The following is a 15,884-nucleotide window of genomic DNA, read 5'->3' on the forward strand; positions in this document are numbered from 1 at the left end:
GGTATAAAAAAAATTTTTTAAGGAAAAATAAAGGTAAATTATTCCAGACAAATTGGATTATTGTTTTTGATGGAGTCGCCAGCTTAGACAGTGGAGGGAATTCAGTTAGTGCAGTACATGATCATTTGATGAATACAGTGGCCCGCTCTATCTCTATCACTCTTTCTGTCTCTGTCTCTTTCTCTCTATCTCTTTCTGCCTCTGTCTTTTTCTATCTCTCTCTCTCTGTCTTTCTCTGTCTCTCTATCTGTCTCTCTCTGTCTCTTTCTCTGTTTCTGTCTGTTTCTGTTTCTCTTTCTGTCCCTGTCTCTGTCTCTCTGTATCTGTATCTGTCTCTGTCTCTCTCTGTGTCTCTGTGTCTATGTCTCTGTCTCTCTCTGTGTCTCTATCTTTCTCTGTCTCTGTCTTTCTCTGTGTCTCTGTCTCTCTCTGTCTCTCTCTGTCTCTCTCTCTCTCTAAAATGCATGGATAGAATTAGTTCAAATTGACTTGGCCCTGAACACTTACGTCAGTTGAAAACTAGCCAGAGGACTACAGGGACAAAACATGACCATGGAGTCTTGAGCATTAAGTGTTCCAAATTTTAATCTAAACTCTGACAGCCTACTCACTATTGGACAAATCATTTGACCTTGCTCAGTCTTAGCCTCTTCATCTATCCAAAGAGTGTAATGGTATCACTTTCATTTTATGTGGTCCCTTTTGACATTCAAAAAGCTCTGCATACTTATTGGGTATTCTTGCTTCTCATGTATCTTAGTAGCACTGGGATATGGACCCAAAGTTCAGGACACTGTATGATGGCTTGCCCATCATCCTACAGTGAGTCAATGGCAGAATACAATCCAGACCCGTGAATTCCTCTGGGCCACTCATGGGATCTGTCATATCTCTGTTCACCATTCCAGAAGAAAATCAGGTCATTGCTTTACAGTGATTTATAAATTATTCTTCATCAGATACTCATGAGGGAGACTTTTGACAGGAATGATAATGATTCATTTTTTTCAAATGAGGAAACTGAAGCTCAGAGGGTAAAATGACCTGCTCCAAGTCACACAGTGTGTCGATACCCTGTCCATCTTTTCTGAATCTTTGAACTCTGCATGGAGTTGGCTTTCTGTGATCCAGACCACTTGTCATGTGCATTTTCTCCCGCTATTAATACTGTAGTAGCATCATGAGAGTATGGTGTTCGTTGCATAACTGTCAACTATAAATAGCATGCAGATACTCAAAATTATTCATTAATACTGAAGAATTTGTAAATAAAGAAAAAGTGGTCTGTTGACATTCGATTGAAATGGAAAATGGGGAGAATTGGAAGGGAGAGATATCAGTACATGGTAAAAGTCCCTCCAGCCTTCTGTCACCTACCACTTCCATACTTCCCAATAGAAAGATGAGGCAACATGATATAATGGAATGATCTATGGATTTGGAGTCAGAGAACCTGGATTTCAGCCTCAGTCCTATTATTTTCTATTCATGTGACCTTCAAAAAAGTTGTATGTGTAAACTGTCTGGGCTTCAGTTTCTTCATCTGTAAAAAAAGAGGGATTGAAATAGGTCATTTCTAAGGTCCAGATCTCTGATCCTATAATTCATGTCCATAACAAAGGCTTAGAGATACTGAAAGACCATAAGTGCCCCTGAATAAAAAATATTAAATTGTGCTCACAATAGTTTTTGTTGGGAAAGTAATCTATGCATGGCACATCAATCTAATCACTTCTCTTAACTAGAATATTTTACATCCCTCAGTTGTACCAGGAAAAGGAAAGTTTACGTAGGAAAGGGATAATACAAAAATCACTGGTAAAGGCAAGTGACTGTTAGGAGCCCGAACATTCAGCCATCCTTAGTAATTTCTTAATTATCAAATGACAACAAGTTACTTCCCTGCTACTTAGAATGGGGTGGAGAGAGAGAGAGAGACATAATAACTCATCCCTTGTCCATTCAGCTTCAGCCAGAACAATAGGTGTCTGGAAAGTGAGCTACAGAGAGTTAGGTTGAGAAAGTTTTCTGTTGCTAATGGAGTGTTGGGCCTCCTTGATTCAAAACTTGAGAAGCCTTTTTGTAAAGGATGGCACTGCCACTGGCCTTTAGACCTAAGAGTTTGGGCGATAGAAGGCATGGCATTGCCTCCAGATCTCATGGTGTGCTGACAAATGGGTTAGAAAGTCTAGTCGGAAGGAAGATGATTGGATGTGGCCCAAGTAGACCAGCAGTTCCGTGATGCAGAGGTCTTCCAGATGGTCCTTGAGTCCTTTCTTTCTCAGACCTCCTATTGAACTATTTATTAAGTATTCATTTATTTATTTATTAAGTATTTATTAAGCATGTGCCAGGCTCTCTTCTAGATACTATGGACATAAAAATCAGAAACAAAATAGTCCTTACCCTCAGGGAATTTACATTCTTTTTGGGGAAAACAACATGTTACACAGATAAATAAAGATCACTGAATTTGGAGTCACTGGTTCAGTTTTTGTTGTTGTTGTTGAGTCATTTTTCAGTTGTGTCCTACGTCCCCATTTGGGGTTTTCTTGGCAAATATTGGAGTGATTTGCCATTTCCTTCTCCAACTCATTTTACAGATGAAGAGACTGAGGCAAACAGCGTTAAGTGACTTACCCAGGGTCACACAGCTAGTAAGTGTCTGAGGCCAGATTTAAACTCAGGTAGATGAGTCTTCCTGACTCCAGCCCAGCACTCTACCCTGCACCACCTTGAGGCCCATGGAATCACTAATCTCAGCCCTGCTACTCGTTTCCTATGTGACCTTGGACAAATCACTCTCTTAATCTGTTCGTTTTTCATTTAAAATGAAAGGTTTGGATTTGATGACCTCTAAGGTCCCTTCCAGCTTTAAATCTATGATCCTTGTTACAGAGTCATTAGGAGAGAGAGAAAACACTAGAAAACTTGGCAATCAGGAAAAGTTTTGTGTAGGGGATTTTATGTGAGCTGGGCCTTGAAGGAAGGTAAGAATTCTAAGAGGAAAAAAGAGTTCTTTGCAGGCATGCGGGAACCCAGCCTATCCAAAGGCATAGTGATAGGAAATGGAATGTCACGTAAGGAGGGGCATAGCAAGTATGCCCATTTGGCAGAATGTGCAGTAAAGCCTGGACAAGTCGGCTGGAGCCAGATGGTGAAGGATAGTGGGAGAAAGTATTTTATAGGCTGGAGGCACAGGAGTAACCTGTGCTTTAGGACCATCAGTCTGAAAGCAGATGTGTGGTCAATGTGGTCAGTGCTCATCTCCCTTTCCTTCATGCCTACTTCTCTCTTTCACCTTGTTGGACTTGGCACTAAGACATCTCACATGTGACTGTCCTCGTGTCAAGGATTGCCCCGTTGAGATCTCTTAATGTCAGCGATCCTTGTGAGCCTCTCTTCAGGAGCACCATAAAGAAAAGGAACCATCTTGATGGTTTTACTGTTTGTTGGAGCCAGAAATGTCCCTCTGTTGATATGCTTTCAAGTCCTCATTAAATCTCAGTCTCTTTCTTTCTCTCTCTCTCTCTGTGTGCATGTGTGTATGTGTGTTTGTCGTTCTGTCTCTGGCTCTCTGTGTGTCTCTGTTTCTGGTTCTCTCTCTCTCTCTCTCTCATATCAAGTTCAACTAATCAAGTGTCCTATTGTTCACTGCTTAAAAATCATGAGTTACTAGATAAGAAAGTGGAGTTAGTTGCACCCTCAAATCCCTTTCTGGGGTACTCCTCTCTCGATGTTAGGTAAGTTAAAAATAAGAAAATAGGTCCAAAACACCTCCAACTTGCAGGGTGAGCCCTGCCCCCCACCTCCAACAATGTCTTCAGTCCACAAGTCCTCACTGATGGATTTCCCTTTATTAGTCATCCAGAGAACACAATTAGCTCAAAGCAAAGGTACTGACTAGAATAGCAAAGTAAGAAGATTTATAGCAGAACATTCCCCTCACTGGATTCTTAAGGCACATTATCCACATATATACATGTCATCAGAGTGGAGAAAGTGAACAAGTACAAATGTTACATTTGAAGAGCCTCGGTGTGAGAAATGTATATGATGGGCAACTCACAGCCCAAAGCTGTAGGGCCTCTAATGTCCTCTATGTCCTCTTGTGATTTCTCTGCAGGGCACATTTTTCCAGCAAACTTAGTGGGCTTGTGGGTGTCTCTGTCTCTGTCTCTCTCCCTCCCTCCTTCCCTCCTTCCTTCTCCCTCCTCCTCCCTTCCTCCCTCTCTCCTTCCTCCCTCCTTCCTTTCTCTGTCTTTGTCTCTGTCTCTCTCCTCTCTCTCCCGTACTCTCACTGTTTCTCTCTTTGTCTTTCTCCCTCTTCCTCCTTCCCTTCCTTCTCTCTCTCTCTCTCTCTCTCTCTCTCTCTCTCTCTCTCTCTCTCTCTCTCTCTCTCTCTCTGTCTCTTAACACTTTTATATGATTTTACTTTTAAATGAAAAAGTTTCATTAAGGTCCAAACCACCCTACCGTATTTTAGCCTTGATATCAGTAAGTACTTGATAAATGATTATTGACAGACTAAAATGAACCGTTCAAAGTCTGATACAGTGGAGGTTTAGCATATAGCACATAACAGTCCATCAGGTAAGACACAAGGAGAATTTTTGAGGGACCCTTAAAGAGGCCAAATGTCAGAAAATGAAATTCTTGAAACTGCATTAGTAGTTCTAGAAGTACTCTGCCTTTTTTTCCCCTGCTGTAAGTAAAGCTGAATCCCATCAGGGGAAGAAGATTGCCTTTCTGCCTAGAAATGAGAATGGCATTTAAAACTCAATATCAGAAAAACTATCGATGAGATTAAGGGCCTGGAAGAATTGATTTAGATGAAGGATCAAAGAAATTAAATATGTATAGTCCAGGATAATAGGATATTAGTCCCTAAACACAATTTCATTTTTGTTATCCAGTGTTCCTGTTATCAGTTATCTGAATGGTCTAGTTCCCCCACAGAGACAGCTTTTCCCTAGAGTGCCCCTGTGTGTGAGGTACTGCATGGCCCAGAGAACGAAGCATCGGGATCGATACTGTGGTACCAGAGGCTTTGTCACTATAACATCTGACTAGACTTGTAGGAGGCCTGATTTCATCACTGTGGATGTATCCTCTGCCATGCTTCTCAACACTTGCAGTAGCTAAAAAATTTTACCTCCTACTGGTCCAACCTACTTAATCTCTCGGAACTAATCAAGGCTGCTTCTCTGATGACAAGCATCCAATCAGTTTGTCACTGGGCCCATCCATACACAACGCATTTTCAGCTTGTTAGAACAGCCAGAGTTTGCTGCCCATTGACTTCATCTTAGAGAACCCAGGCTCACCTCTATGATAAGATAAGGCATTGGAGTAGGACTTTTGAAGATACTGTTATATAGAGGCCTTAAGACAAAGCAATTCTCCACCCCTACCCTCTATCCCCTATGGAAGGTGGTTTTCGGTACAACTAGGTTCCAGACAGTCACTAGAAAGAATGCTAGAAGTATATATAGAATAATTTTATATATACATACTATTTGTGTCTAATGGGGTGAGGGGAGGGAGAAAAAAAAAGAAAAAAATTTACATGACAATTTTTTTATATGTGTGAAAGGAATAAATTGTGCTTACTGGATTTGCAGTTTCACATACAATGTCTTTTTTATTGTACTGTGTTATGAAAATGCTTGTTTTATTCCATAAATTAAAAAAAAAAAGAAAGAATACTAGAACTAAAGTCAGAGGACCTGGATGCAAATCCCAGTTCAGATCCCAATGGCTCTGTCATTGACTGTGTGGCAAGTACTTACTTAACCTTTTAGGACAACAGCTCTCTTATCAGTATAGTGAGTCAGACTAGATGACTAGCCCAAGATTTCCTTCCATCTCTAGATCTATAATTCTGAGATACTGTGATGAACAGTTTTAGACCGGTTCAACTGAACATTCAAATTATAATGCTTTTCAGGAAGGGAAATTTAATTTTTAAAAAGTCAAATAATGCTTACCTATGCCACAGTTGAAACTCTGCCTCCCATATTCCAAGGTCTCTGAGGGTGTATTAAGCATTATTGCCAAATAGTTCTATCTCTCTGATGAGACCCTTGCCCCATAGGTGGTAATCGCATGAGTCCATCACATTCTCACTTCTTGGTTAGTGTGGCAAGCCAACAACTGTATCCATCTTGTCTATTAAAGGGTGGGTGGTTCTTGTTTGTAATTACGCCTCATCTGGTTAGAGTAGTAGGAGAGCTTGCAACTGGGAATCAGAAAGACCCGGGATTCTAGTTTAGTTCTACCATTAACTAGCTGTATGCCCTTGGGAAAATGACTTAAATTCCCTAGACCTCAGTTTTTTCATCCGTGAATGAGAGAGCTAGACCAGATGAATGCTCAGGTCTCTTCTGTTTTTAAGAGCTTACATTGCTGTCATAGAGCTTAGAAGGGAAGAGAGTTGATGGTTAGAGAAGGATTTCACCAAGAAGGAAAAGGAAACACAGGGCACACACCCACCAGTGTGTGTGAAAGACTTGGGACTGATGTAGTATGCAGAGCAGCGTTTTGATAAACTGAACAAGAGGAGAAAGTGAAATTGGCACAGCTGCGAAATTGGTATTCTGTGTTTCTCTTCTGTTCAAGAAACCACAGAGACTCCCCATTGCCTCTAGATTAGAAAACAATCTCTTCTGGACGGCCTTTGAAGCTCCTCACAGTCTGATTCCGGCCTTACCTTATCCAGATGTTGCCTGGAATGCACTTCCTTCTCACCTTGACTCCTAGAACACCCTACCTCCTTCAAAACTCAGCTCTCGTATCACCTTCTATATAAAGTCTTTATTTTTAACAGATTTTTGTTGATATATTTTTTTAATCACCTGGATTTCCCTCTGTGTGCCCCCTCCCCTTCCTTTCTCAGGGAGTCATCCCTTATAACAAAGAAGGTTTTATTTTTTTTTTTATTTTTTTTGTCTTTTAAGAAAGAGAAAGAAAATCAGCGTACTGAAAAAAAGCTGACATTATTTGCAATGTTCCACGCCCATGAGCCCCAACTTTTGCAAAGAAAGTGGGAATGGAAGATGTCTTCCTATATTTATCCTTTGGGGTTAGTTTGTTCTTCATAAATTTGCAACTTTCTTTTTTTTATTGTTTTGTGGTTTAGCCATTGTGTTTTAGTCATTGTGTATATTGTTTTTTCCTGTATCTTCTTCCTTTACTTCATATCAATCCATATGTTTTTCCACGTTCTCTATATTCCTTTGCTTATTGTTTCTTATAGCACAATAATATTCTTTCTGTACCTCAATTTATTTGGCCATTTCCCATTCGATAGGCATCTGTTTTTTTCTACTTATTTCCTACACAAAAAGTAAAGCCGTAAATATTTGGGTATATGAAGCCTTTCTTTTTTGACTTTTTTGGGCCGTATGCCTAGTAGTAGAATCTCCAGGTCAAAGGGTATGACCATATCAGCCACTTTATTTGTATAATTTCAACTTGCTTTGCCAAACGGTCGTACTAATTCACAGCTCCACCGACAATGCATTAGTATGCCTGTCTTTCCATAACCCCTCCAATATTGACTACTGTCTTTTGTCATCTTTGCCTTTTTGTTAGAGGAGACATTAAACCTCAAAGTTGTTTTGCTTGGTATTGTATTGTTCTTACTATTAGTGAGTGATTTGGAACACTCTCATTCAGTTCTTAGCAGTTTGCAGTTCTTCTTTTGAGAACTGTTTGTTCATATTCTTTGATTACTCCTCTATCGGGGAACTTTTGATTTTATATCTTTCTGTTAGTTGTCTATATATCTTGCATATCAACCCTTTATCAGACATACTTGATGCAAAACTTTTTTCCCCTAGTCAACTACTTTCTTATCCTAGATGTGTTCATTTCATTTGGCAAAAGCTTCTCAATTTCAAGTAATCAAAACTATTTATTTTTATCTTTTATAATTGCCTCTGTCCCTTGTTTGGTTAAGGATTCATTCCCTACCCATAGCTATGGAAATTACACGATCTGCTTCACTTCTAATTTGCAGATCACATTATGATTTGAATCTGTTATGGAATATAGTATAAGATGTTGGTCTAAGCCTAATCTCTGTTGAACTGCTTTCTAGTTTTTCCAGCTGTTCTTATCAAATAAGGAGTTCTTTCCTAGATAATTTGTGTTTTGAGGTTCATCAAACATGGGTTTCTTGAATTCATTATTTCTGATCCTCCCTTGTCTAGCCTGTTTCAATGATCTACTGTTTTTCACTGGCACTGAATGGTTTTGATGATTCCTGCTTTATAACACAATTTGTAGTCTGGAATCGCTGTTGCCCCTCATGAGGCCTTTCTTGATCCCCAGAGTTGTTAGGGCCATTCCTTAACTTCCCATCATTTTGCATTTACTTTGAACATCTTTTATATTTGCTTATGTGTGGATGTTATTTTCTTATTTCCAAAAGAATATAAGCTCCTGGGGGCAGGAACTTTTTTGTTTGTTTTTGTCTTTGTATCTTAGTGCCTACCAAAGTACCTGGAACAGAGGAGATACTTAATAAATGCTTGTTGAGTAAATGAAACAACTTAGGATAAAATATGTTTAGGAAAAGAATAAACATTTATCAAGAGCCTAGGCACTTATGCTAGACATTATATGCTAGGCAGTATGCTAAATACTTTACAACTATCTCATTTAATGTTCACAATAATCGTAGGAGGTAAGTTCTATTATTATCTCCATTTTACAGTTGAAGAAACTGAGAAAAACAGGTTAAGTGACTTGTCCAGGGTCACACAGCTGGTTGTGTTTGAGGCCAGATTTGAACTCGGGTCTTCCTGACTCCAGGCCCAACTATGTCCATTCACAATGCCAACCAGTTGCCTCTAGGTTTAGTTGCATAGACTTGTATATATAAGACTGCATTGTCACATCATGTAAAAGATTTCTTTGCAGCCAATTCTAAAAGCACATGTTCTCCAGAATAAACTAGAGACTTCTGGAAATTGCAATGACTTTGTACAGCCCTTGGAGCACGATCAAGAGCTTTAAAGAAATAACAATAATTACGGTAACATAGATAACCATGAAGAGTTAATACCAATATCCTCAACTCGATTTTAAGCCTCTTAAGAGAAAGGATCACCTCTTAGATGTCTTTGCTTAGCTCATCTCTGTGTACACAGGAGGCTCTCAAGTGAAGGAGGAGTGGGGACAGAAAGGAAATCCCCTCTCCTCAAATACTACCAGGGCACTTGGGTGGTAGCCTCACCTCTCTGGGCCTATTTCCTTGCCAGGAAATATAGCTGACATATTTCACATGGTGAGAATTTGCACTGCTGGTTATGACCTTCATGAAATGTAACCCTCTTTAATCTGTTGGATAGATAAAAGCCTCGCCTTGGTAACACAGTGTTTAGAATGAAAATATGAAATTAAAGGAAAAAAGGAAAATGAAGGGATTGTCGTTCCTCCCAGGAAAGTGAAATCGCCCACACGGCTCACAATGTACACATGAAAAGCATGCTTCAAGCAGCCTGGCTAGTCATTGAAAATGATGAACACCCAGGTAGATGATGCTCCAAAGACCTTGAGCTTGGGATGCCCTGATTTCCATTTCAAACTGACAGTGCAGTATGGTTGCTAGGGCACTGACTAAAAGTAGAATCAGGAAATTTGGTTGGTAGAGATAGAAGGTCACTTCTTGGGAGGGTGACTTGGGTTGAGTTACTTAACCTTTATGTGTGTCTGTACTTTTCTCATCTGGAAAAACTGATGAAAAAAAAAGAGCCATATTCCACCAAGCTTTCAAATAGCACATGCAATGCATTTCGCATTCATAAAAGAGATAGGCCCATTACCCATCTGACTCTGTCTCCCCAAAGAGCATTATAGAACGCTTCCATTAAGTCTATGGCCCAGAAAAATCACTCTATGTCAGGTCTACTATTTTATTTACCTGTTTATTGACCACCAGAGCGTTTACAACTTGATTGACATATGGATAATTATCTAATTGGCACCCACTCATTTGAAACCACCCAAAATGTAATGCTGCATCTGTTTAAAGCTGTATTCTCAAATGTTAAATTGAAATCACACTGCACTCAGCCAATGCAGCCAGGCAGTCATCTCAGTGACCACGAACTTTTGTCATCTGGAGCACTTTAATACCTAACAATTCAATCCCACCTCCTCCCCTCAGACAATCCCCACAGACTATAAAGCTTCACATATTTCAAATGCAAGGAACCAAAGACAGTGACTTTGCAATAACCAGGGTCAGATTATCGCACTGTTTTCCCAGGTCATCCAGATGAATGGAAAATTGCAGCTGCTTGACTCAGACCCTGTTTGGAATACACAACTACTAGATTCGTGAGCTTTTGCTATAGAAATAAATTAACAGCCATTAATGATATTGAATACAGAGACATTCCAGATGGTAGCTGTTTTTTAAATCATTAATAGTATTGCTCCTTCGGTAGATGGGGAACGGGAAAGAGATGACAAAACACTAACTTAATGAATGGATTTTCATGACCTTGTTTAGAAATACTTTCTTCTAGATTAAAAAAGAAAACAGTAACTTCATTTTATCACCAGTGAACCAAAAAGATTTATTTGTGGAATAGCCATCTTCCTTTAATAGTATTCATGGGTACTCATGTATACAGAAATAATAGTCACCAAATTATGTGGCTCCTGGGTGGTATTTCTGCTTCCTTTCTAGACTTTGGATGAATCTCCTAGAGTAATAGGAAAACTAAGATTTATGCCCCGATGTGTGCATTCCCAACAAATGAAACCCCTAGAGGCAGTATCCACTGCGCAGTTCCTAGGGGGTCCCTTAATTCATTTGACATGCAAATAGACCTTGTGGTCTCCACCATTTTAGGGAACTGGTCATAAATATACTGTCTAGCACTGACATCATTGTAACAACACTGAGGTCATCCCATCCATCTTTGAGCCACAATCCTGGCAATCACAGGATTGAATTAATAGACCTGCATAAAGGATATTAAATATGATGTAATAGGCATGATGCAACTAAGGCAGAATGGGCTATATTGACCATAGTCCTCTCTGACCCTCCATTCTGATCTGTACAATGATGGAGATACTTGCATTACCCACCTCATAGGATCGTTTCAAGGAAAATACTTTGTAAACCTTGGTTTGCTAGGTAATTATGACCTGTTATGTAGGTAACGCTAGAGGGAATCAACCAAGATGGTTCTTGAGAGCTTCACAACCAGGATATCCACCCAAAGGACTTGGCAAGAAGATCAAGGAAGCAGTAAGAAAATAAATTGTGCCATGCCTAGCATGTGTTCACAGGTATTCCAGGATGGCATTTCAAAACTTCATCATGTTGAAAGCCTGTGCCGATTGAGACATACCATACATATTCCATACATAGCTGAGAAGCCATTTTTAATCAAAGCACGTGCCTCTAGTGACTGAGGTCCTAAAGTTAACAGTCATCAACTTCCTAAAGTTTACCACTAGTTGATGAGGTCACAGATCTAGAGTTAGAAGGACCCTCAGAGGCCATCTAGCCCTACCCCCTCATTTTACACACCTGCCCTAAGTCATTCAAGTAGTAAATGTCGTAGTAGGATTTGAACCTGCGTTGTTTGCGAGCTCTCTACTATGCTTCTCTTGGTACCAAGGTTGTAGAGGCAATCTGGCACAGTTACTAAAGTTCTGGGCTTGTAGTCATAAAGACCTGGGTTCAGATAACACTGCTGACTCATACTAGCTTTGTAACCCTGGATAAATCATTTATTTTCTCTATGATCTTTAGGCAACTCCCTCAGCCTTATGTAGGGGTAGAAGGAATTCGCATACCTACAGTTCTCCATGCTGAGGCAATCACTGATTCCTGCTGTATTCAATCACTGATCCTTCTTGCATTTGTGCATTAACAAGGACAGAAGAGTTTTTAAAAAAATAATAAATCATCTAGACAGTAATCAGGCCATCACATTTTTATGAATTCAGTCAATCAATAAGTATTTTTGAGAGCCTGCTTTGTGTCTGACCTTGTGCTAAGCACTGTGAATAAGATTACCACATAAGAAACTCCCATTCCTGATAAGCTTTCATGGTATTTCATTCCCATTGTTTGGTGCTATTATGAATTACACATTGGATTCAAGGATACCCAGCTTGAAGATACAATTTTTTTCACCCATCATTAATTAAATTTTTTAACAGGGATTCGAACCCTGTTTTTATAAGGGTCCAATGAACTGAAAATTTATCTTATATTTGGTACTTTGGGTATTGAAACTCCCTCAGAATGGCTTTGAGAACCATGAGAAAAATAGAAGGAAGGAAACGTATCTTGCCCCATTGATTGGCCATTCATTATTTGTAGGCTCTTGTCTCAGTGTCTAAGTCCCAGATAAATTTTCTAGATTCTGTTCTCTAATCGATTGTCATGTGAATTGTCATACAAACCTATGAGCTAATGGGGATATCGCCAAATCTGTGATTATGTTGCAGTGGGTGGTAAAATGGTAGATTGGACTGAGAAATTCTTCAAGCCACTTACATACAAGGCTAAAGATGCAAGGCCGCAAATAAGATAACCAGTGCCAAACTGGGTGTTCAGAAAGTCACATACATGGGACAGCATTTCTTCTGGATGCCTTTTTTTTTTTCCTGACCTGATAAATTTTTGAAAGTTTCTTTGAATTCCTCTAGTTGGTCATTTTCAACATCAAGAATTCAGTGTCCGTGATCATTCAAGCTTTGCCAGCTCCGACTTTGCCATGTGACTCCGCAGCCAGACTTGATGAGGCACCAAAGAAGCCTCCTTGATGCCTGAGACAGCTAACTCCGTGTCATGAATGCTTGAATGTTTGCATGTTATTAATGTGGGGTTGATGATGGGTAATCACAAAAGAAACAGAATTTGTTCTTTTCAAACCACTCATCCTTTGTTTTCAAAAGGAATCATTGCTTTCTGAGAGACTTTATTTTAAAGCTCATGAAAAGATTTTCTTTTTTCTAGCCTATGTATATATTAATACATAACCTTGTTCCAAGTGGGAATCAGCATGGTACAGTGGGAAGAATATTGGCTCTGGAGTCAGAGAAACTGGGTTCAAATTGGGCACTTATGACCTGTATGACCTTGGGCTAGTCATGTAACCTTCTTAGGTCTCTTAACTTTAAAATGGAAAAGTTGGACTGCATGGCCTCTGACATCCTAGTTATAGGATCCCAAATGAAACAGAGCTAGGCACTACTCAGTTTCAGGCAGCTGCCATTCGCTTGCCTGTACATGAGTTACAGTTCAGATGGCGAGGAGAAGCCCAGAGTTTACAAACATCCTCAGTCCCAGAAATACTTGGAGTGTTCCCGCTTAAAAATAGCCGTGCAGGTCAAAGCTTAGTGTTTTGATGGCTTGTATCAGCAGTTTTCTTGGCTGATCTATTGATCGCTGTTGGACTATGGGCCTGCTGATCTAATAGAAGACATCACCATCAGAACAGAGTTAGAAGAAGGATCTTTACCATTCCCAGCAGCTTGGTGCGGTTGCTTCACAGAATATAATTTTACAGAGAATGGAATGTCTTTAGGCCAGTGACTAATTATATTAAAGGTCTGCGCTTTTAAAATTGTTTATGACTGCCAGTATCTGCCTTGGTCTTTTAAAACCACAGAGTGCATTTCTAGAAATAAGAATTTGTTCAAAAGGTTATGACAGTTCCTCCATGGAAGATATAGTACCCAAGAGTTTGGTGCTTTAATATAACAAATAACTTAGCCACGTATTAAGAAATGCAACCCTCCTAGAGCTCTGCAGCAGAGGGGAAAATACGCAGAAAACAGAGAATCATTCTCTAATGATTGAGTGGACGTTGTGACTGTTTGAAAAACCCCTGGCCTCTGAGCTCCCTAATCATAAATGGCCTTTGTGTTCACAGCAATTATTGACCATTCAAGAAGAGTTGAAAAACAAGAAGTCTGAGCTGGAGCAAGCAAAGGAAGAGCAAAGTCACACGCAGGCATTAGTGAAAGTTCTACAGGAACAAGTAAGCTGTTCCCTGAATGGGACGCCCCTAATTTATCCATCAATTCAGATGCACAAAGTGTGTCACCCTTGTGCTTCATGTATGCAAATATCGGCAGAAGTTAATCTATGGTATAATTTGCCTATACCTTGTCAAACCCCACTCCTGTCTTGGCTGGGTGGAATTTGCAATCCCAGGGCTGGCTGCCTTTGTCCTCAATTCCGTACCTCAGTAGGTGACACACACCAGTGATGTGTGAAGGTTTTCTCCCAGGAGACAAATGAATTTTGATAAAGTTTAAAAAATATCGGGAAAGCAAACATATTTCAAAATAAGCAGTTGTTTCCTGTTAAGTCTAATTGTGAAGAAAATGAGTTTAGCATAGCCTATGGTATTTCTGCAGACAACATATATACAAAAGACTGATTCATGGTGACATTAAAAAAAAATCCCCCGTGTATCAGGGTACTTATCTAACCATAGTGAGAAGCAAACCTTTTCTATAAAGTCAGTAAATCTGATTATTCCATTCGGGCTTTCTTTGATACTAAAGTGTGGCCTGACATTGATAAGTGGATTTGAAAGTATTGTCTTACAGCAGGGGAAGATGAATCACTCAGCAGCCCAGGGAAATCTGAACCCTCCATCTCCAGAACTAGAAAAGGAGCAGAGTCAACTGTGGGGAGTCAGGGAAAGCTCTTGAAATGTATTTCCAGCACTGATCTTTGTTCGCTGCCACAGACCTAATGGATCTTAATTAGATTAAAGGAAATTACAGACAGCAAGCCCAACCCTTTGGATCTTATCAAATTTGGGGTTATTATTATTTTTTTTTTACTGTAACTATTGGTTCTAAAGAGTCAAATCAGTAAGCATTTATTAAACACCTACTATGTGTCAGGCACTGGGCTAAGCACTATGGATACAAAGAAAGGCAAAGATAGTCCCTGCCCTAAAAAAATTCACAATATAATGAGGGAGGAGACAATATAAAAACAATGTGTAAACAAGATATACACAGGATAAATTGGAGATAATCCCATAGGGAAGTCATTGACATCGAAGAGGACTGGGAAAAGCTTCTTATAGAAGGGAAGACACACATACATGTACAAGTGTGTGTATATGTATATATGTGTAGATACATAGATAAATAGATAAACATATGTGTGTATGAGTGTGTGTGTATATCTATATAGATATATAGATATACACACATTTCAGTTAAAGAGTACTATGCAAAAAAAAGAATACCAAACGTGATAATTTTCTCAAAATATTTAGTAGAGAAAAAGTGTTCCCAGACACATCTGAGTCTAGTTACCTCATACATGATTTTTTTAAAGGATGGTTTGGTTCAATGAAATTTACTTTGTAGTCACCATCTCCTTGAATTAAGTGCTGAATTTTCAAGGAAATTTATTTATTTATTTTAGTTAGGCAATTGGGTTAAGTGACTTGCCCAGGGTCACACAGCTAGTAAGTGTTATATGTGTGAGGCTGGATTTGAATTCAGGTCCTTCTGAATCCAGGGCCGGTGCTCTATCCACTGCGCCACCTAGCTGCCCCTGGAAATTTTTTAAAACATTATTTTAAAACCATTGGAAACATGGGGAAGAAAGTTGTTTATTAAAACAAAGGCCTTATTTCTCTTAATATGGTTGCTGTGGATCTATATGAGTGAGTGAATTAGAGTGAACTGAAAAATATAGCGAACTCCATTCACCACAACCTATCAAAATATAAAGCAGACCTGGAAATCATACCTGAAAGTCTCAACCTCACCTCTTTCACTGTACAAAAAAGAGATGGTCAGTAAATGCATCCAGCAAACATTATTAAACACCTACTATGTGTTTCTTGCTATGTTTTGTTCCC

The 15,884-nt window shown here is 39.4% G+C and overlaps 1 protein-coding gene across 3 annotated transcripts in view; it reads left to right on the plus strand.

Moving 5' to 3' along the window:
• The window catches only part of ENOX1 (ecto-NOX disulfide-thiol exchanger 1), a 677,866-nt gene that overhangs the window by 596,357 nt on the left and 65,625 nt on the right, over nucleotides 1-15,884 (plus strand). For all 3 annotated transcript variants that reach the window (XM_078147594.1, XM_020971657.2, XM_020971652.2), the window contains one exon: nucleotides 13,920-14,027. In XM_078147594.1, coding sequence (XP_078003720.1) covers nucleotides 13,920-14,027 — 108 coding nt within the window. The remainder of the gene's footprint in view (nucleotides 1-13,919; nucleotides 14,028-15,884) is intronic.

This window comes from Phascolarctos cinereus, unplaced genomic scaffold (assembly GCF_003287225.1).
Source record: "Phascolarctos cinereus isolate Bilbo 61053 unplaced genomic scaffold, phaCin_HiC Scaffold_7;HRSCAF=346, whole genome shotgun sequence".
Taxonomy (NCBI): Eukaryota; Metazoa; Chordata; class Mammalia; order Diprotodontia; family Phascolarctidae; genus Phascolarctos; species Phascolarctos cinereus.